The sequence below is a fragment of the Perognathus longimembris genome, chromosome 1 (genome assembly GCF_023159225.1).
Source record: "Perognathus longimembris pacificus isolate PPM17 chromosome 1, ASM2315922v1, whole genome shotgun sequence".
Classification (NCBI taxonomy): domain Eukaryota; kingdom Metazoa; phylum Chordata; class Mammalia; order Rodentia; family Heteromyidae; genus Perognathus; species Perognathus longimembris.
The window spans coordinates 761,270-783,087 of NC_063161.1; the positions used below are offsets into that span (position 1 = coordinate 761,270).

The following is a 21,818-nucleotide window of genomic DNA, read 5'->3' on the forward strand; positions in this document are numbered from 1 at the left end:
CAGAGCTCCTGCAGTCACAGGCAAGTAACACACTTGGGCCGCTCGCTCAGGGACTGCCCAGCCAAGGGTGTGTGGGCGGGAAGCCCGCCCAGCCTCCCCTCACCAGCCCCTGACTCGGCTGGAGGGCCCCACCCCTACACCTGCCGGAACTCAGCACCCAACCCCACTCCCTGCTTCCTGCAGGAACTGCCTGGGACCCCCCTCCCACCCCACCCACCGAGCCCCTGGCCAGGACCCTATTCCCCAGCGGCCACCAGGCTGAGCCTCTAAGTGCCGAGAGCAGGGCACCAGGGCCGTTCCTGAAGGCTCAGACCGCCCTGAACCCCTGGATGCAGACAAGACCGGCAGCTTCCAGCCATGTGCGGGGTCCTCGGGCTGGATTTCCTGGGTACGAGGCCAGGCTCTTCTAACCCTCCCCACCCCCGCCCGTGCAATAAACACACAACACTCAGTACATACAAAAAAAGAAATGTAATTGAAATACTTGTATAAAAAATATGATCTCCAGACGTCTCACGCTTTTGAACTGAAAGAACCCCACCGGGTGCCTAAGCGCACCAGGGTCAGAAACACAGCTGCTAAAATAAATTAAGGGCTTGAGACTCTGTCCCGCCCAGCTTTCAGAGCCACAAGCAGACTGTACAGGTCAATAATTTAACCCCCACCCCCAGTGCAGAGTGTCCAGGGTGGCAGTCGCGCCCCCCGCCCCCCGTCTCGGTACAAGGTCTCCTCCAGACAGGGGCGAGCAGGGTGGGCCTCGGTCTCCTCTCCCTGCCAGCCGCCCCCAGGGGTCTGGAGAAGACCACCGCTCAGGAACCTCAACAAATAAATTAAGCTTAATAAATAGCCCCGGCAGGACAGGGGTGCCCTGTGGGGTGGGGATCACACCATAAATAACAGACACAGACGCTGGCACAGACACGGACCGAGTGTGCGGGGAGGCAGGCGGGCAGCTCCGCCCGGCTGTTGCATTGCTTGTGCAGGGACGACCCAGACGAACACCGTGACACTGGAGGGAGGGGGGTGGGCACGAGGCCGCGGTGCCCACTGGTGGGCGTGCCCCGGGTCTGCAGGAAGGAACAGCGGGTGGGAGAGGTCTCTGGTTCAAGTATCCACCCGGGGCAGGCGGGACCTCACTTCCCCCGGAGCCGGGCCGGGGCTGTCTTTGGACAGAGGAGCTCAAGGAAACCCGGTCCCACGGAGCAGCGTTCAAAAAGGCACTCAAAGCTAAGGAAACGGGCCCGGTGCCGAGGGCAAAGGTCACCATGGGTCAAAGATCACTGCTTTTCAAGGAGGCATCCCACGCCAGGGGGAGTCAGGCCCCTCTCACAAGCTCTCGCTGCTGGATGTGGTGCTCTCCCCATCATCCGCGTCCAGGGCGCGGAGCCGGAGGTCGCAGCTCTGAGAGACACTTCCTTCTGCCCCCAGCATCCAGGGGTGGGCAGCGATCTGGTCCAGGGAGGGCCTCGCCGAGGGCCGCAGGGAGAGACACCACTCGATGAGCTGCTGGCACTCTGGGGAAGAGATGGGGGGGGGGGGGTCAGGAAAGGAGGGAGGGGCGCCCTGTGGCCCTCCCGGGCCCAGCCAGGGGCGGCAGGCCCACCTGGGGAGAGCCTCCTCCGGAAGAGCAGGCGGCCTCGCAGGATCTCCTCGTCCTGCTCGAAGGGGACGTCCCCGCAGACCATGTCGTACAGCAGCACTCCCAGGGACCACACCGTGGCCGAGCGCCCGTGGTACCGGTGGTAGCGGATCCACTCCGGGGGGCTGTACACTCGGGTGCCTAGGATGGAGAGGAACGGGGGGGGGGGGCCAGGAAGTCAGGACCCCAGGCACCGCGCGCTCTGGCTACCTCACTCCTATTATCCAGATTCTGCTAGGCATTGCCCTGAAAAAACCCCCAGCGCGGGAGGGGGGGGTGGGGGGGAGAAGGGGGCGGGGGGGGGGGGCCCGGAGAGGCCGGGCGCAGGCGGTCCGGAGCCCAGCGGCCTGGGAGGGGCGGCGGGGCGGGGAGGCGCGGGCCGCCGCGGGAGGGCTGCGTCACATGAGCCTCGGCTCGGGTTTCACAACAAACAGAAGGAGGAGGTCACAGGCATCCAGCCCAGGAGGAGCGGGAAGAGGAGGGGCCGGCCGGGCGGGCGGGGGAGCGGGGAGCCCCGGCTTCCCCGCGCTCCGCAATGCGGGGATTTCTGGTGCGGCGCCCCCGCGCTGCGCACGCACGCACGCACGCAGGGAAGGCCCGCCCGGAAAGGGAGGGGCGCGGCGCCCCGCGTCACGCGCACGCCCCGGGGCTCCCTACCCCCCCCACGCGGCGGGGGGGACCCCCGCGCCGCGGCCCCGCCCGCCGGCTCACCGTCGAAGTCGGTGTAGACCGTGTCCTTGAGCAGCGCGCCCGAGCCGAAGTCGATGAGCTTGAGCTCGCCCGAGCGCAGGTCCACCAGCAGGTTCTCGTCCTTGATGTCGCGGTGCACCACCCCGCAGCCGTGGCAGTGGCGCACGGCCGCCAGCACCTGCGCGAAGAAGCGGCGCGCCAGGGGCTCGTCCAGGGCGCCGCGCTCCGTGATGAAGTCGAAGAGGTCCTGCGCGGGCTCCGGCCGCTCCAGCACCAGCAGGAAGCCGTCGGGCCGCTCGAACCAGTCCAGCAGGCGGATGACGCCGCGCGCGCCGCCCGCCGCGCCCACCTTGCGCAGGAGCACCACCTCCAGGGGCACGGCCGCGCCGCCCTGGGGACGGGGGGGGGGGGGTGAGCTCCCGGCCTGCGCCCCCCTCCCCGGGACTCCCGGCCTCCCCGACCCCCGGCCTGCGCGCCCCCCTCCCTGGGACTCCCGGCCTCCCCAGCCCCCGGCCTGCGCGCCCCCCTCCCCGGGACTCCCGGCCTCCCCGACCCCCGGCCTGCGCGCCCCCCTCCCCGGGACTCCCGGCCTCCCCGACCCCCGAGCCCCCCTCCCCGGACTCCCGGCCTGCGCGCCCCCCGTCCGGCCTCCCGGCCTCCCCGACCCCCGGCCTGCGCGCCCCCCTCCCCGGGACTCCCGGCCTCCCCGACCCCCGAGCCCCCCTCCCCGGACTCCCGGCCTGCGCGCCCCCCGTCCGGCCTCCCGGCCTCCCCGACCCCCGGCCTGCGCGCCCCCCTCCCCGGGACTCCCGGCCTCCCCGACCCATGGCCTGCGCGCCCCCCTCCGGACCCGGCCTCCCCAGCCCCCGGCCTGCGCGCCCCCCTCCCCGGGACTCCCGGCCTCCCCAGCCCCCGGCCTGCGCGCCCCCCTCCCCGGGACTCCCGGCCTCCCCAGCCCCCGGCCTGCGCGCCCCCCTCCCCGGGACTCCCGGCCTCCCCAGCCCCCGGCCTGCGCGCCCCCCTCCCCGGGACTCCCGGCCTCCCCAGCCCCCGGCCTGCGCGCCCCCCCTCCCCGGGACTCCCGGCCTCCCCAGCCCCCGGCCTGCGCGCCCCTCCCCCGGGACTCCCGGTCCCCCCTCCGCGCCCCCCGACCTACCAGGCTGCCCCACTCCGTCACCCGCTCCTTGACCACGTGCTTCACCGCCACCTGCGGGGAAAGGCGGGCGGGCGGGCGGTCAGGCCGTCGTCCCCGCGACGCCCTGGCCCCGCGCTCAGCCCCGGCGGCCCGACTCACCGGGAGCCCGTCGGCGAGGCGGCTGCCCGCGTAGACCGTGCCGAAGCCGCCGCTGCCCAGGACGGCGCCCACCTGGTACAGCTTCTCGAAGCTCTCCTTGTCCGCCTTGGCTGTGGGCACAGGCGGGCGGGTTGGCACCGCGCGCGGGGCGCCGGCCCCCGCCCGGCCCCGCTCCCGGCCCCCGCCTCCCCGCGTACCCGGCTGCAGGATCTTCACCGGAAGGTGGTCCACGCCGCCCGGCCCGCAGAGGTGCGCCAGGGAGCCGAACTTGGAGAGCAGCATCGCGGGCGGCCTCGCGCCGGGCGCCGCCTCTCACCCGGCCGGCGCGGACGCGGGGGGGGTGGGGGCCTCCCGGGACGCGGACGACGCGGCGGGCCGGGCGGGCCCGAGGCCGGCGCTCGGCGAGGCGGCCGCGCGGCGCAGTCGCCCGGTGACCGCGCGGGACGGCGGGGAGACGCGGCGGGCCGAGCGGCTCAGACGCCCCGGCCGCCTCGCCCCGGGGTTTTGGGCCGCGGTGGGCCAGATCCCTCCGCGGGGGCGGGGCCTCGCGCGGCCCCGCCCCCCGCCCCGTGGCTCGAGCGCGCGGCGGCTCGGGGCCAGCCAACGAGGCGCTGGGACCGCCCGGCGCCGCGGGTCGGGTCGTGGGGAGCCGCGCGAGGGCGGGGGCGGCTACTCTCGGGGACTAGCTCTCCGTAGTAGAGTCGCGGAGGCGCACGGCGCGCTGCGTCCGCCCCGCGCGCTCACTCGCTCTGCGCAGGCGCAGCTCGCGGGCGGGCGCGGGGGGGGGGGCGGCGCGGGGGGGCGGGGCCGGCGCCGCCCGCCGCGCGGGTGGGGCCGGCAGAGCCAATGGGAGCCGACGTTTTGAAAGGACACGGAGGAATTAGGGCAGAGCCAATGGGGAGCGGGGGGCGTGGCCGCGTGCGCGGGCCCCGCCCCCAGGCGGTGCGAAGGAAGGTCACCGCGGGGCTCGGTGACGCGCGCGCGCGTTCCTTCCCCCGCACCCCGAGTGGGCGACCCGAGCGCGCCGAGTGCGGGGTCCCCAGGAGAGCCGGAAGTCGGTGGGGATGCCTTTGCCGCCGGGGCCGGCGTCGGCACCGCGCGTGGGCCTCGCCGGCGGCCCCCGCGCCCCGGTGCGAACGTGGCCGGCCGGGGAGACGCGGGGCCCCCGGGAGCCCTGAGCAGGCCGGCCCGGCTGGGCACCGCGACGCCGGCACGCAGTCCCGGCCCCGACCGCGCAGCCGCAGCCCCGGGGGCCCCCCACCCGCCCTCCCTCCCGAGGCCTGGGCCCGCCGCTGCCTCCCCTACTCCTGGCGGGGGTCCACCCGCCCCACCGCCCCCGGGCCGCCCTGATCTGGACCCCACCGCCCACCGGCCCCGATCGGGACCCGGGCCTCCAGACCCGCCTTTGCCACGGGTGCCCCGGCTCGGGGACGGCCCCACAGCGGGTTGATGGCAGGTACCCGTGCACGTCCGGATTTGAGCACGGAGGCTGGTGTTCCGGGGCCACTGAGTGACTGCACCCACCCCTGCCTCAGAACCTGGCTTTTCCTCCTTCACTGCCACCCGCCGCTCCCCTCGGCCCCCGCCCTCACTCTGTCCCCCAGTGCCCTGGGCCCAGGCCCTGCTGGAGGGGGCTCCTCTCTTGCTTCTCCTACCCCTTCTTGCCCTTTGGGCCTGGTCATTCCGGCGTTCTGTAACTGGGCTCCTGGCGCAGTGTCGGGTGCTCTCCTGCCATGCAGGCCCCAGGGCTCCTCACCACAGGGTTGCCAGGGCTTCTGCCCTTCCTGCCCATCCTTGCCCCGTAAGCCCTCTCAACCCCAGCCAAGTCCCATACAGGACACCTATGTGGTTTTTCTTTGGGGCAGGCGGTTCCTGGAAGATCTATGGCGTTGGGGGTGGGGGTGGGGGGGGGCGGCCTGGCAAACAGCTCTGAGCCTTATTGAGTAGGCCCAGCCCACCAGCAGCAGCAAGGGGGCGCACCTAGAGGTGGGAGAGGCTGGGAGAAGGGAGCTGAGCCCCGCAGGCTGTAGAGGCCTGGCCTTAGGCTTCCCACCACAAACATAGGGGGCCCAGGTCCAGGCCAGTCAAACACAGAACTGTGAGCAGGGAAGATCCTACAGAAAGTCGGCACCCCATCCCTCCCCCAGCCCCGGCGTCCCGCCCTCCTTTGCTCATGACCGCTAAGTTCACACTGCGTGCAGTGAACTGGAGGTGAGGCTAGCCGGACCCACGGGGTTCCCTGCCCGCCACCAGGAGGGCGGTGCGCGGCTGGAGCAGTGTGTCCAGGCTAACCTCCCTGACTTAGAGTAGGAGGGACGGGGCTGAGTCCCGGGCCCTCTCCCCTCACAAGCCCTCACACCCCACTCACACACAGACGCTCATGCTCAGAACAGCTTGCAAACACACTTGCACACTCAGGCATATCATCACGCCCACCTGAGACATGCCGATACATGGAGGGGCGGGGAGGGCGGAGTCACTGCCTCCCCCCGCCCCATGCCCCCTGCTCCCCTCCTCTCAGGCTACCTCGGGTCCTCCTCTCTTCCTCCTCCTGGTAGTCTTGTCCACTGCCGGTGTCCACGCCAGTGACACGGCCACTTCCATCGGCCTGTGTCCAGATGGTCCCTGGGTGTCCCACAGGTCTGCCTGACTCTGTCCTGGTCATTTTTTGTGCCTTCTCCAGACTGGGCCATGCCCGGGGTCTCCTCCCCTGCCCCCCACTTCCTACCATAGCCTGTGGCTCTGTCCCCGCTCCATCTCCTTCTCCCTACTGGCCCACTGTCTTCTGCTCCTGACCTTGTCCTGGAGCTAGTGTCCCTTCAGCCATTGGGGGCAGTCCAGCCATGAGCAGTTTACTTGTGCCCAAACAATCTAACCTTTTTTTTTTTTGTCTGTCATGGGGCTTGAAACTCGGGCCTGGGCGCTGTCCCTGAGCTCTTCAGCTCAAGGCTAGCCCTCTACCACCTAAGCACAGCGCCACTTCCAGTTTTCTGGTGGTTAATTGGAGATGAGAGTCTCATAGGCTGCCTGGGCTGGCTTTGAACCATGATCCTCAGGTCTCAGCTTCCTGAGTAGCTAGGATGACAGGCGTGAGCCACCGGCACCCGGCTCAATCTAACCTTAAGTCCACTACAGAGGCTGCTGGCCTTGCCTGGGCTGGCCTGCCACCAGCCTTTGAGCCCAGCTGGACAGCCACCAGATGGACACAGCTGGCGCGAGCACCTGCTGCCACCCATGGCCCCCGTTCACCACCCCCTGACCCCTGGCCCTGGAGTGGGAGCGAAGCCAGGCCAGCCCCACCCCGAGCCTGGCCCTGGCCAGGTCGGGTCAGCGCGGAAGAGGCCGACCTGCCACCCCCTGAGCCCGCTGGCCCAGGGCTGCAGCGAGAGGCTGGCAGGAAGCGGCTCCCGCACAGGTGATGCCCTTTCCCCTCCTGCCCCAAACGCCTGGCGCGGCCTCTCACCCACGGGGAGCGAAGCCAGCGGACCCAGCCAGGATTTTGCAATGGTTCACCAGAGGTGTCCAGAGTTGAGGGGCCGCCAGCCCGTGTTGAACTCTAGCCACTGTGGGCAGAGGCGGATGGACACCCCCCTCCCCGCCCAGGGGCCCTGTCCCTGTCCTGGGGCCTCCACCCAGGCCCCCCTGTGTGGACGGGCGGCCTCTCCCTCTCAGCATATGCCGTAGAGGAGGTGTTAGCCCTGAGCCACCCAGGGACGCCCCCCCCCCCGGGGCGCCGCCCGGCCTCAGCAGAGAAGACCCTGAGGGGGCAGAGGGTGGCCTGCTGCATCCAAGCCTGAGCTAGACTCTCAGTGGGACGGACCGTGAGCTCCCATGGTCCCGCAGGCGGCCTGCAGCTTTCTCCGGAGGGGTGAAGCCAGAGCCAGCCTGAGCTGCGTGGAGCTGTGGCTGGTGTGGCAGCGGCCGGCGGGAGGGGCCCTCCTCACCCAGCACTGGCCTGCAGTCAGGCTGGCTCCACGCAGCCGCACCCTGGGGAGCCCCCCTTCCCGTGCCTGACACGGGTCCCCTGAGGAGACGCTCCTCAGACCCCAGCCCCGGGCTCCCCCCCACCCCCCCCTGCACCCGGGCCAAGGCCCCACTCCGCTCCTGCTCCGGCCCCGCCCCCCAGCCCCCCCCGAGCCCCAGCCCCCACGTGGTCTGCAGGGTGGGCCTCTGCTGGCCGGGGGGCTCCTGTGAAATGCCCCCCCACCACACCCGGCAGGTGTGCGGGGGGGGCTGCCATGGCCGCACAGGCCCGGAACTTCACCCATCCCACTCTCAGGGCCCTCTCAGTCGGCAGGGGGACCCTCAGGCCAAGCAGCCCGGGTGGTGGAGGGAGAGGGGGAGGGTTCCCTCCCCCCCCCCAGTCCTGCGGGGCTCAGGTCACCAGGGGCGGGAGGCGCCTTCCGCAGGGGTGCACTCGGGGCCTCTTCAAGTGGGCACAGCCTCCCAGACTAGGGCAAGGATTTGGGGACCTCACTGTGGGCGTGATTGCCGCCTACAGCCGTCCCTCCAGATGCCCTTCCTGCCTGTCTCCTGGGCCCCGGCACACACCTGCACCGCACGTCAGCCTCGGGATCCCGCTGTCGGGTGTGTGCACGTGTGTGTGCGCGTGCGTGCATGTGTGTGTTCAGAGAGAACAGTGACCTTCACAGGAGCGGGGACTTGGGGGAAAGACAAATATGTGGGTGGCAGCTAGCCCTGCCAAGGTCTCAAACAGGCGTGTTGCTGCCAGAACATGAACTGAGTCCAAGAACAGGTCAGGCTTGGACAGAAGCAGGGGCAGAGGCAGATGACGAGCTTCAGGTCAGGCTTGACCTGGCCCCTCCCTGACAGCCCTGAGCAGCTCCCCCCACTCCTGAGACTGAGTCCTTGTGGGCCTCCTTTAACAGCTCAGAAATGGACCTGGGGAGAGGGGGGCAGGTCCCTCGTGCCCGGGCGTGTGGGGGTGGTCCAGGTGGTTCTGAGGAGGAAGTCATGGGACCCAGAGTTCTGCCTACAGAGAAAGGACCGGAAAGGACTCTCTCCGTATCAGAGGCACCTGCCAGCACACGAGGCTGCCAGGAGCCTGCCTTTGCCCCCTGGCTCCTTTCGGGTCTGCTGGGAGTGGGTAGGGGCTGGAACCGGGCAGCCACGGCAATGGACTAATCCAGAAGGCGGACCCTGTCCTTCGGCCGGGCCCTGGTGCTCTGGGGTCTCCTGGCCCCCCCCCCCGCCCGCCTTGCCTGGAGGCCCTGGCCACCCCTGGGATCCGAGGCGGGGGGGACCCCTCCCGCGCCCCTGGAGACGCCCGTGTCCGAGGCCTGCCGACCAGGCTGGTGGGGGGCTGGGCCTGCCCTCCTGAGCCCTAGGAGCCCGGGTCCCCGGGTCTCCTTCGGCGCCGCTGGGGGAGGGGCCGGGAGGCCTGAGTGGCCGAGGGGGCAGAGTCCCGGGGCTGCGGGGCAGGACCGAGGCTAGCTGAGGGCTGCGGGGCCACTGGAGACCCGGAGGAGCCCGCGCACCCCACAGCGAGGTGGCTGGGGTGGGGCACCCCACTGAGCAGCGGCCGGGCTCCGCGCCAACCGCAGGGCGCTTCCTTGTTCCTGGGAAGTGGCGGGGCACCGCTGGGCCGGCACGACACCGTGCCCGCCTCTGGAAAGGGGGTACCCCGCTCTGCCCCGGCCGACCTGAGCGCCTCCTCTCCACAGCGGCGCGTGCTCTCCAGGAAAGGGCAGCGGAGGACCCCCACCTGGCCGGGAAGGCACCCCAGGGTGCCGCGGTGGCTGGCCAGCTGGGGGGGGGGAGCTGGAGAGCGGCGTGTCTAAGTGCACCCCCGTGCCAGCCCCGGGGCACGCTGCGCTGGCCGTGTGCGCTCACAGCGGGGGGGGGGGGGGGCGTGCACACCCGCGGGCGGCCCATGCACACCCGCAGGCGGCCTGCACGCCCCTCGCCGCCTGCGCACACTCAGCGGGGGTCCGTTCACACAGCGGGGGGGCCGTGCACACTCACAGCGGGGGTTCGTGCACACAGCGGGGGGGTCCGTGCACACTCACAGCGGGGGGGGGGCGTGCACACCCGCGGGCGGTCCATGCACACCCGCAGGTGGCCCACACGCCCCTCGCCGCCCGTGCACACTCACAGCGGGGGGGCCGTGCACACAGCGGGGGTCCGTGCACACAGTGGGGGCCTGTGCACACTCACAGCGGGGGTCCCATGCACACTCACAGCGGGGGGTCCCATGCACACTCACAGCGGGGGTCCGTGCACACTCACAGAGGGGGTCCGTGCACACACAGCGGGGGGGGGGTCTGTGCACACTCACAGCGGGGGGTCCGTGCACACTCACAGCGGGGGGCCGTGCACACAGCGGGGGTCCGTGCACACAGTGGGGGCCTGTGCACACTCACAGCGGGGGTCCCATGCACACTCACAGCGGGGGTCCCATGCACAACTCACAGCGGGGGGGGTCCGTGCACACTCACAGCGGGGGTCCATGCACACTCACAGCGGGGGTCCGTGCACACTCACAGAGGGGGGTCCGTGCACACACAGCGGGGGGGGGTCTGTGCACACTCACAGCGGGGGTGTCCGTGCACACCTCACAGTGAGGGTCCCATGCACACTCACAGCGGGGGTCCGTGCACACTCACAGCGGGGGGCCGTGCACACTCACAGCAGGGGGTCCGTGCACACTCACAGCGGGGGGCCGTTCACACAGCGGGGGTCCGTGCACACTCACAGCGGGGGGTCCGTGCACACTCACAGCGGGGGTCCGTGCACACTCACAGCGGGGGGCCCATGCACACTCACAGCGGGGGGGTCCGTGCACACTCACCAGCGGGGGGTCCGTGCACACTCACAGCGGGGGTTCCGTGCACACACAGCGGGGGGGGTCTGTGCACACTCACAGTGAGGGGTCCGTGCACACAGCGGGGGGCCGTGCACACTCACAGCGGGGGGGCGTGCACACTCACAGCAGGGGGGGAATCCGTGCACACCCGCAGGTGGCCCGCACGCCCCTCGCCGCCCGTGTACGCCACACCTCCTCGCTCTCTTCTAGAACCCACGGGCTGCCAAGGCTCGGCCTGCCCCAGCCGCCCCCCACCCCCACCGGGTGGGCACAGCCCTGGCCCCTGGGGTTGGGGTGGGTGGTCAGGGCTGGACGCCGGGTCTCACCGCTGTCCGGATGCCATGCTTAGAGCCCCAGCGAGCTCCCGTACGGAGATGGAGGGACGGCCAGGCTCCGGCGAAGTGGGGCTGGGTGGGCTCTGGGGGTCACGGGAGCTTGGCCCTCTTGGGGCACGGACACCTTCCCGCCTGGCCTCCCTCGTCAGCCCCGTGGCCGAGCCGGTGCCGCGGAGTGGGGGGAACTCTGTGCTTCCACGGTGGCCGGGCTCCCCGCTCCCAAGAAATGCCCTGTCCCCCCAGCCCCACCCCGCGGGACCCCCTGCCGCTCCGCTGTCCCCCGACCGGGGGGCCCCTCCGGGCTGCGGGTGCCCCCTGGTGCCCCCGGAGGCCTCGCTCCGCAGGGAGGCGCCTTCCTGGGCTGGGCCAGAGCGGCGGCCGAGCTGTGTCCCGGGCTCGGCCCCACACCTGCCTCTCCAGCGGCTCCGGACCTGCAGCCTCACCCGGGAACGGGCCGAGCCCCACCGGGCCTAACATCCCGTCTTTGGGGGCTGCGGCAGACGCCCCGGTGCGAGGTGGCGGGCGCCGCGGCGGGGGGGTGGGGGGGCTGCTCTGGCCCTGCCGGGGGTGGGGGGGCTGGGACATGACTCGCCCTCCTCCCAGTTCCAGCCGGGCTCAGGAAGGAGAAGGGAGAGCCACCTGTCAGGACTGCAGGGGCCCCATTCTGGAGCGGGGTGCTCAGATGAGGAGCCGCTTTCTGCCAGCGCAGTCACCTGAGCAGGTGGGGCTGGGCCTCCCGTCTCCCCGAGTTACCGAGTTTCCCAGTACGGTCCACCGGGGATGGGGGGGGCTGGGCCGAGGGGACGCACCCCACCCTCCCTGGCCTCTGCCCCGAGGGACAGGAGGCGGGCGGCTGGGCCCTCCTCGCCCTCTCTCCTCCTGGCCACGCCTGGTTGGCGTTCCCCGTGGCTTCCCAGGCCGGGCAGGGAGGGAGCTGCTGACTCGTGGTTTCTGGGACGCGGCTGCTCTGTGCTGGGGTTTCGACCCGGCCCTGGTGTCCCCTCCCAGGCGGGTGAGCCGGTGGCTGCCTCTGAGACCCAGGGCACCGGCCGCCCTGGGGGCCAGCCCAGCAGAGGGCCCCCCCCCGGCCACCCAGCTTGCTGCTGCGCCCCAGTACCCGGCCTGACCCGAGCCTGGTGCCCCCCGGCCTGTGGTGCTCCCCGCCCCAGGGGCCTCCGCCCCCCTTCATCCTAGGCAGCCTTGCTTCTGAACGCATCCTACTCACTCAGGACGGAGCGTGCCGTTCTCTGTACCCCAGCCGCACCACGGGCCAGCCACGGCGTGCGTGCCGGCCGGCCGGGGGGGGGGGGGTTCAGGAGCCCGGCCTGGGGAGGGGGGTTGTCTCTTGGATCCTGCCATTCCTGGTGATGCCACAGCCTGTCCAAGAGGGGAAGCTAGCAGGTGAGAGACAGGGTCTACCCCCCCTCCAGGCCCCGGGGTCACCCTCCTTTTGATCCTCCTCTGCCCGTGGGGAGCGGAGGCTGGTGGCAGGCTACTGGGGCGGTGGCCACACCGGCTCAGGATGGGGCTGGGGGCCGAGCTGGAGAGGCAGGGCCCGGGCCTTCATAGTTTCCTAAGAGAGCCCGGGGGAGGTGCCTGGGGAGGGGCTGGCAGGGCGAGAGGAGGGCCGGCTCCGAGGCCGAGGGGCCTCTGCCAGGCTCGGCGGCCCTGAAGCCCGGTTGGCTGGGACCTACCCCCAGCAGAGGTGACTCCGGCCCGTCCGGTGGGGCTGGGACCCCGTGGTCAGAGCCGGGCAGGAGTGGCGTGGGCTAGCCTGCTGGCGGGGGTCATGCGTGTGCAGAGTAGGACAGATGTCGGGGCGCCCTGCTCCAGGCCACACCAACGGCTCTGGGGGGCCCTGGCTGTCTGCTCGGGGGGTCAAGGCCTCATCCACCCCCCAGGGCTCAGGCCCAGTGAGGCTCCCTGTGCCGGGTGCTCTGCGCGCGTTCCTGGCTCCCATACTGGCCCCCCAGTCCTGGGGGGGGGGGGCGGCGGGGGGCGGCTGGGCACTGCCCACCTCTTCTGGTTCCCATCCTGGCCTCCCAGGCTCTGCTGCTCCTGCTGGGCCACCTCCAGGGGAGCCAGCGCCTCGGGCAGGTGGCTGCCTGCCCACGCTTGCTGTCGTAGGTGATTCCCCGTGACGCAGGCCGGGCCTGTTCCGCCCGCCCTCCTGGCTGGCCCCAGTCCCCGCTGTCCGTGTGAGAAGTACGCGCACGCATACGGACACGCACGCACACACGCACGCATGCACGCACGCACGCTTCACCGCCTGCACAGGGCTGGCGTGGCCGTCCCGGGTCCCGCCCGGGGCCTCCAGCCTCGGTCACCACAGGACACCTTTGTGAGCCGGCGTCCCACACCTGGCCCCGGGGTGGGGGAGGGGAAGGGGGGCTGTGGGACCCCAGGCCCGGGGACTGGGGAGCTGCGTGTGCCCACCGAGCCCCCTCCCGCCCCGGGAGCCCTGGGCGTCTCCAGCTGGGTCCTCCTTCCCTCAGGTCAGTCCCTGGGGAGAGCCCTCGGGGGGCGTGAGTGCACGCGTGTGCGCACGTGTGGGGGGGCGCGTCCCCGGGGAGCTCCAGCAGCCCCTGCCGCCCCACTGTGGACTCCCCAGCTGGGACTCGGCTGGCGTAGGATTCAGTCACCACCCCCTGCGCCTCCGGCGGCCCAGCCTGCCCCTGGGGGACGGCGCCCCTGCCCCCCGGAGGCCGTGTGCGGGCCGGGTCCCTGCGGGGCAAGGCGCGGGCTCGGCACGCGCGTGGGCGGCCCCATGAGTGAGCCGTGACCCACGGGCGCGGGCGCGGGCGGCGGGGGGCGGGGGGGCGGGGGGGGGCGGCGGGGGGGGCGGGGGGGGCGGGGGGCGGGGGGCACGCGCTGTCCGTGTGGAGAGCACGGCGGGGCCTCCGGCCGGGTGCCGAGTCCGCGTGGGCCGGGGGAGGGGGCCCAGGGCCACGGCGGGGGGGGCAGGCCGGGCAGGCCGGGCAGGAGGGTGCCTGGGGGACACAATGGGCCCTTGTCCTGCCCCGCCGGCCTCCCAGCACCCTGTGCAAACACACGCCCCGCTCCAGCCGCACACCGTGTCCCGACCGGCCGTGGCCCCGGGCCAGCGGGGAAGTCGGCCCGGCCGGGACACGTGCCGGGCCGGCCCTGGCGCCTGCGGTGGCCGAGGAGCCCCCCACGAGGCGCCCCGGCGGCCTCTGGAGGCTCCTCTGTGGGGGAGAGGGCTGCCCCCCCCGCCGGCCCCCGCCGCGGCCCCCCGCCCCCCGCCTTGGGTCGCTCGCGTGTGACGGAGGCCAGGCCGGCCCAGGCTCTGCTGCCCGCTCAGAAAGCGCCCCGGGAAAGCGCCCCGTGAGGGGCTCCCCCCGTTCCTTGCTCTCCCCAAGCCCTGTGCCTCCACTGCTCAGCTCGGCACGCCTGCCCCGCCTGCACGGAGAGGATCTTGGCCGGGGCAGGGCTCAGATTGGGGGGGTCCCGGCCCCCCCTCAGCAGGGCAGAGCCTGGGTGACAGCACAGGGATGGGGGCGGGGGGTCCCGGCCCTCCCTCAGCAGGGCAGAGCCTGGGTGACAGCACAGGGATGGGGGTGGGAAGGGGGGTCCCGGCCCCCCCCTCAGCCAGGGCAGAGCCTGGGTGACAGCACAGGGATGGGGGCGGGGGGTCCCGGCCCTCCCTCAGCAGGGCAGAGCCTGGGTGACAGCACAGGGATGGGGGTGGGAAGGGGGTCCCGGCCCCCCCTCAGCAGGGCAGAGCCTGGGTGACAGCACAGGGATGGGGGTGGGGGGGGTCCCGGCCCCCCCTCAGCAGGGCAGAGCCTGGGTGACAGCACAGGGATGGGGGTGGGGAAGGGGGTCCCGGCCCCCCCTCAGCAGGGCAGGGATGGGGGCGCTGCCACAGCTAGGCCAAGTGTGGACAAGGAGCTCTGAGGCGCAGGGGCTACCCGGGTCCTTCGCGGGGCAGGAAAACACCAAGACAGATGCCACCAGGACCCACGGCAGGAAGCCGGCCGGGCAGCCGGGACAACGTGCCACCACCAGGTCCCGAGAGTCCCGCGGGGGTCCCGGGGGCCCCGAAGCGCTGCCCTGGGGCTCCCGACACGGAGCAGCCTCTCGGGGAAGGCCTGTGTGGCTCGCCCGGCGGGCAGCTCTGTGTCTGTGGCCCCGACCTGTCCCCTCGGGACGAGCCTGGTGGCGGGTCCAGCTTCGCGTCCTCGGGAAGGGCCAGGCCTCAGCCCCGGGGGGCAGCTGCGGCTCCCGCCCTGCCCTGTGGATTCCCCCGGCTCCTCCTGCCGCCCTCTGGCCGCCTGCCCTTCCCCACGTCGGGCCCGGGACTCTGCCGGGCAGCACCGCGCTCGGGACGCGGCGGCCGTCGGGGCTGCAGTCCTGGCCGCCTCAGCCCCACGTGGTGCTCGTGCCCGGAGCCCGGACCGGCAGGCCAGGGGCCCGGCCCCACGCTGCCCTGGATACAGAGACGTCCTGCGGCCTGGCCACCTGACCTTGCCGGGGCCTGGGGCCCGTCCCCCCCCCGGGGGCGTCTGGGACGCCATGGGGGGGCAGGGATGCCCAGGGCGGGGCAGGACTGAGGTTGCCCTGGGCGCAAGCTGTGGCAGCCTGACTGAGCCCGGGGGGGGGGGGGAGGGGGGGCAGAGCCAGTGGTTCCCAGGCAGCCCTGGTGCATATCGGTGTGGGAGGGAGGGGTGTGCAAATCATGACCTCCCTCCCACCGCTGCCCCCAGCAGGCTGACCCCACTTCACCCCTACAGGCTGACCTCCCTGTCCCCACAGACTCACCCCCCCCGGTTAACCTTCACCCCCTCAAGCTGACCCTTCTACCCCACAGACTGACCCCCCTGCCCCCGCAGACTGAGCCCCCCCACCCCACAGACTGACCCCCCTCACATGCCGACCCCCTCCACCCCACAGACTGACCCCCCTTCCACATGCGACCCCCTCCACCCCACAGACTGACCCCCTCCACCCCACAAACCCCCTCTCCACCCCGCAGACTGACCCCCTCCACCCCACAGACTGACCCCCCACCCCACAGGCCGACCCCCCACCCCACAGGCCGACCCCCCCCACCCCACAGGCCGACCCCCCCAACCCCACAGGCTGACCCCCTCACCCCACAGGCACAGCACCCACATGCATCTGGCCTCATGGCTAGTCCCAAACCCAGAGCCCCACCGAGCCTGGTCGTTCTCACCAGGCGTCCCTGTCGGTCAGGTGCCATGCCCGCCTCCACCCCCTGCCTGGACTTCACTATCGCACCTGTTAGGTTTAGGGACTTAGTACAGTCCCTATGTATCATCTCATGGTTTCTGGGTGGGTCTGAACTCCCGCTGTGGTTTGGCTGTTGTTCTCGGGCTCAGGATCTCAGCAGGCAAAAAGCAGGTTGACCTGGGCTGCCATCTTTTCCAAAACGTCACCCATGGCCCTTCCCCAATGCCGAGCCAGCTCGCACGGGATCAAAGACCATGGCGATGCCAGCTCAAGGGATCTGGGAAGGGATCTGCCCTAGGTGCCAAGTCCCTGCCCCAGGGCAGCTCTGGGCACCACGTCCCTGCCACCACAGACACCCAGCCAGAGCTTATAGTCACCCATAGGCACCTGGAAGCCGTCCACAGACACCCAGAGCAACACCTGTCCACAGACACCCGGGCTGACAGGCACCCACAGCCACCCGGCAGCCACCCCACGGACACCAGCACAGTCGCCCAAGGACACCCGGCACAGTCGCCCACGGACACCCGGCACAGTCACCCAGAGACACCCGGCACAGTCGCCCACGGACACCCGGCAGTCGCCCACGGACACCCGGCACAGTCACCCAGAGACATCCGGCACAGCCGCCCACAGACACCCGGCAGTCGCCCACGGACACCCGGCACAGTCGCCCACGGACACCCGGCACAGTCACCCACAGACACCCGGCAGTCGCCCACGGACACCCGGCACAGTCACCCAGAGACACCCGGCACAGTCGCCCACGGACACCCGGCAGTCGCCCACGGACACCCGCACAGTCACCCACGGACACCCGGCACAGTCGCCCACGGACACCCGGCACAGTCGCCCACGGACACCCGGCACAGTCGCCCAGAGACACCCAGCACAGTCACCCACAGACACCCGGCAGTCGCCCACGGACACCCGGCACAGTCGCACACGGACACCACGCACAGTCGCCCACGGACACCCGTCACAGTCACCCAGAGACACCGGCACAGTCGCCCACAGACACCCGGCAGTCGCCCACGGACACCCGGCACAGTCACCCAGAGACACCCGGCACACTCGCCCACAGACACCCGGCAGTCGCCCACGGACACCCGGCACAGTCACCCACGGACACCCGGCACAGTCGCCCACAGACACCCGGCAGTCGCCCACGGACACCCGGCACAGTCACCCAGAGACACCCGACACAGTCGCCCACAGACACCCGGCAGTCGCCCACGGACACCCGGCACAGTCACCCACGGACACCCGGCACAGTCGCCCACAGACACCCGGCAGTCGCCCACGGACACCCGGCACAGTCACCCAGAGACACCCGGCACAGTCGCCCACAGACACCCGGCAGTCGCCCACGGACACCCGGCACAGTAGCCCACGGACACCCGGCACAGTCGCCCACGGACACACGCACAGTCGCCCACGGACACCCGGCACAGTCGCCCACGGACACCCGGCACAGTCACCCAGAGACACCCGGCACAGTCGCCCACGGACACCCGGCACAGTCACCCAGAGACACCCGGCACAGTCGCCTACAGACACCCGGCACAGTCGCCCACGGGACACCCGGCACAGTCGCCCACAGACACCCGGCAGTCGCCCACGGACACCTGGCACAGTCGCCCACGGACACCCGGCACAGTAGCCCACGGACACCCGGCACAGTCGCCCACAGACACCCGGCAGTCGCCCACGGACACCCGGCACAGTCACCCAGAGACACCCGGCACAGTCGCCCACAGACACCCGGCAGTCGCCCACGGACACCCGTCACAGTCACCCACGGACACCTGGCAGTAGCCCACGGACACACGGCACAGTCGCCCACGGACACCCGGCACAGTCGCCCAAGGACACACGGCACAGTCGCCCACGGACACCCGGCACAGTCGCCCACAGACACCCGGCAGTCGCCCACGGACACCCGGCACAGTCACCCAGAGACACCCGGCACAGTCGCCCACAGACACCCGGCAGTCGCCCACGGACACCCGGCACAGTCGCCCACGGACACCCGGCACAGTCGCCCACAGACACCCGGCAGTCGCCCACTGACACCCGGCACAATCACCAGAGACCACCCGGCACAGTCGCCCACAGACACCCGGCAGTCGCCCCACGGACACCCAGCACAGTCACCAGAGACACCCGGCACAGTCGCCCACAGACACCCGGCAGTCGCCCACGGACACCTGGCACAGTCGCCCACGGACACCCGGCACAGTAGCCCACGGACACCCGGCACAGTCGCCCACAGACACCCGGCAGTCGCCCACCGGACACCCGGCACAGTCACCCAGAGGACACCCGGCACAGTCACCCAGAGACACCCGGCACAGTCGCCCACAGACACCCGGCAGTCGCCCACGGACACCCGGCACAGTCGCCCACGGACACCCGGCACAGTCGCCACAGACACCCGGCAGTCGCCACGGACACCCGGCACAGTCGCCCAGAGACACCCTGCACAGTCGACCACGGACACCCGGCACAGTCGCCCACCGGACACCCGGCACAGTCACCCACGGACACCTGGCAGTAGCCCACGGACACACAGCACAGTCGCCCACGGACACCCGGCACAGTCGCCCACGGACACCCGGCACAGTCGCCCAGAGACACCCTGCACAGTCGACCACGGACACCCGGCACAGTCGCCCACGGACACCCGGCACAGTCGCCCACGGACACCCGGCAGTCGCCCACGGACACCCGGCACAGTCGCCCACGGACACCCGGCACAGTCGCCCACGGACACCCGGCACAGTCACCCAGAGACACCCGGCACAGTCGCCCACGGACACCCGGCAGTCGCCCACGGACACCCGGCACAGTCGCCCCACCGACACCAGGCACAGTCGCCCACGGACACCCGGCACAGTCGCCCACGGACAACAGCACAGTCGCCCACGGACACCCGGCACAGTCGCCCACGGACACCCGGCAGTCACCCACAGACGCCCGGCAGTCGCCCACAGACACACGGCACAGTCGTCCACGGACACCCGGCAGTCCACCCACAGACACCCGGCAGTCACCCACAGACACCCGGCACAGTCGCCCACGGACACCCGGCACAGTCGCCCACGGACACCCGGCACAGGTCGCCCACAGACACCCGGCAGTCACCCACGGACACCCGGCAGTCACCCACGGACACCCGGCACAGTCGCCCACGGACACCCGGCACAGTTGCCCCACGGGACACACGGCACAGTCGCCCACGGACACCCGGCAGTCACCCACAGACACCCGGCAGTCACCCACAGACACCCGGCAGTCACCCACAGACACCCGGCACAGTCGCCCACGGACACCCGGCACAGTCGCCACGGACACCCGGCACAGTCACCCAGAGACACCCGGCACAGTCGCCCACGGACACCCGGCAGTCGCCCACGGACACCCGGCACAGTCGCCCACCGACACCCGGCACAGTCGCCCACGGACACCCGGCACAGTCGCCCACGGACAACAGCACAGTCGCCCACGGACACCCGGCACAGTCGCCCACGGACACCCGGCAGTCACCCACGGACGCCCGGCAGTCGCCCACAGACACACGGCACAGTCGTCCACGGACACCCGGCAGTCACCCACAGACACCCGGCAGTCACCCACAGACACCCGGCACAGTTGCCCACGGACACCCGGCACAGTCGCCCACGGACACCCGGCACAGTCGCCCACAGACACCCGGCAGTCACCCACGGACACCCGGCAGTCACCCACGGACACCCGGCACAGTCGCCCACGGACACCCGGCACAGTTGCCCACGGACACACCGGCACAGTCGCCCACGGACACCCGGCAGTCACCCACAGACACCCGGCAGTCACCCACAGACACCCGGCAGTCACCCACAGACACCCGGCACAGTCGCCCACGGACACCCGGCACAGTCCGCCCACGGACACCCGGCAGTCCGCCCACGGACACCCGGCAGTCGCCCACGGACACCCGGCACAGTCACCCACGGACACCCGGCACAGTCGCCCACGGACACCCGGCACAGTCGCCCACGGACACCCGGCCCAGTCGCCCACAGACACCCGGCACAGTCGCCCACGGACACCGGAAGTCACCCACAGACACCCGGCAGTCACCCACAGACACCCGGCACAGTCGCCCACGAACACCTGGCACAGTCACCCACGGACACCCGGCACAGTCGCCCACGGACACCCGGCAGCAGCTGCTGCTGTGGGCTGCTATGGGCGCGCTCGGGCTCGGGCTGGGGCTCTGGGGTACCGAGGCCGCAGGCTCCTCCGCTCCGCTGCTCTGCGGTCAAGGGCTGCGGAAGCGCAGGTTCCTCATGGAGAGGGTGGCACGGAGGGGACGGCGATCTAGAGGAAGCAGGACCAGGAAGCCCAAGCCTCCCCCTCACACGGACGCAGGGGGAGCCCACCTGGGCCCACAGGACAAGGGCTGGTGCTGTTCCCTGGAGCACAAGCCTGGACAAGCAAGGCAAAGATCTTTGTTAAGGAGAAGACCTCCATTTAGTGTGTGTGTGTGTTCACGTGCACGTGCACAGCAGTACTGAGGCTTGCACTCGGTACCTCGCACTCCCTTTGTTCAGTTTTCTTGCTCGTGGCTGGTTCTCTACCGTCTGAGCCAGGCCTCCAGTCTGGCACCTTGCTGGCTAATTGAGATGAAGTCTCATAGGCTTTTCTGCTCGGGCTGATTTCAAACCTCAGTCTTCAGATCTCAGCCTCCCAAGTAGCTAATCTTAAGAACATGAGCCTCTAGCACCTGGCCAAGACTCTCCTAGACATGCCAAAGGTCCTTCACCAAACACCCGGGGCCTGGGGGCCGGGGCTCCTGCCCACGCCTGTTTTCTGTGCAAGAGAGCGCCTTGCCGGCCTGGCTCGCGGGGAACTGCCTTGGGGACCAGGAGGCCCACGCCTTAGGGTGACTTTGGGGAGTGAGTTTCAAGGGTAGGGGTGGGTGGCCAGCTGCTTGACGCCTGAGGCTGAGCCTGGGTCTGGGAACTCTGGGTAAGCGCAGCCCCGGGAGGGGCTTCCCCCTCTGGGCGGCCTGGCACGAGGTGGTGCCTGGGGCCGCTCTCCCAGGATGCACAGCTCGGTCTGGTCCTTGCTTGAGTTGGGGTCAGAGGAATCCTTGCAAGTCCGGCCTGCCCTGTGGGGCCGGCCACTCCGCGGTCCTGCCCTGTGGGGCCGGTCACTCCGCGGTCCTCCGCGGATCCTGCACTGTGGGGCCGGCCACTCCGCGGTCCTCCGCGGTCCTGCACTGTGGGGCCGCCACTCCGCGGTCCTGCACTCTGGGGCCGGCCACTCCGCGGTCCTCCGCGGTCCTGCCCTGGGCCGTCGTGGTGAGAACGGCTGTGGCTTTGTGTCCTCAGCAGCCGGGGGCAGTGGCCGTGGTCGCTCCAGACACCCAGGCACTGCCGGCAGTTCAGTTAGGCGCGGCGCTAGCTAGCTGCTTCCCCACACCCACGCAGGACGGGAAGGGCGGCCCAGGGGCTGCGTCAGGGCTCTGTCCACAGGGAGCATTGTGGGGGCTGCGGGCCACACACACACACACACTCACACACACTCACACACACTCACACACTCACACACTCACACCCTCACACACACTCACACACACACCCTCTCACACCCTCACACACACACCCTCTCACACACTCACCCTCACACACACTCACACCCTCACACACACACTCACACACACACTCACACTCCCTTATGCACCCAGTAACTCGTTTTCTCATCCGTTCGCTCGTCCTGTCTTCTCTTCTTCCCCGTCATTGACGTGTTCATTCTTCTTTTACTCATTCA

At 71.1% G+C, this 21,818-nt stretch overlaps 1 protein-coding gene across 1 annotated transcript; it reads right to left on the reverse strand.

Moving 5' to 3' along the window:
• Positions 1-452: 452 nt before the first annotated feature.
• Pim3 (Pim-3 proto-oncogene, serine/threonine kinase) lies at positions 453-3,977 on the reverse strand. The gene is made up of 6 exons (XM_048353798.1): positions 3,821-3,977; positions 3,624-3,733; positions 3,486-3,536; positions 2,351-2,720; positions 1,604-1,780; positions 453-1,514 (listed from the first exon to the last, which is right to left on the reverse strand). The coding sequence occupies exons 1-6, from the start codon at positions 3,903-3,905 to the stop codon at positions 1,327-1,329; spliced, it is 981 nt and encodes a 326-aa protein (XP_048209755.1). The 5' UTR covers positions 3,906-3,977; the 3' UTR covers positions 453-1,326.
• Positions 3,978-21,818: the final 17,841 nt, after the last annotated feature.

Bases quoted from the DNA above. Each gene is read 5' to 3' on its own strand.
- Pim3 (XM_048353798.1), bottom strand. From the start codon at position 3,905: ATGCTGCTCTCCAAGTTCGGCTCCCTGGCGCACCTCTGCGGGCCGGGC. The intron at 3,734-3,820 runs GTACGCGGGGAG...CTGTGCCCACAG, and splicing joins GGTGAAGATCCTGCAGCCGG to CCAAGGCGGACAAGGAGAGC. The intron at 2,721-3,485 runs GTAGGTCGGGGG...CCCCGTCCCCAG, and splicing joins TGACGGAGTGGGGCAGCCTG to GGCGGCGCGGCCGTGCCCCT.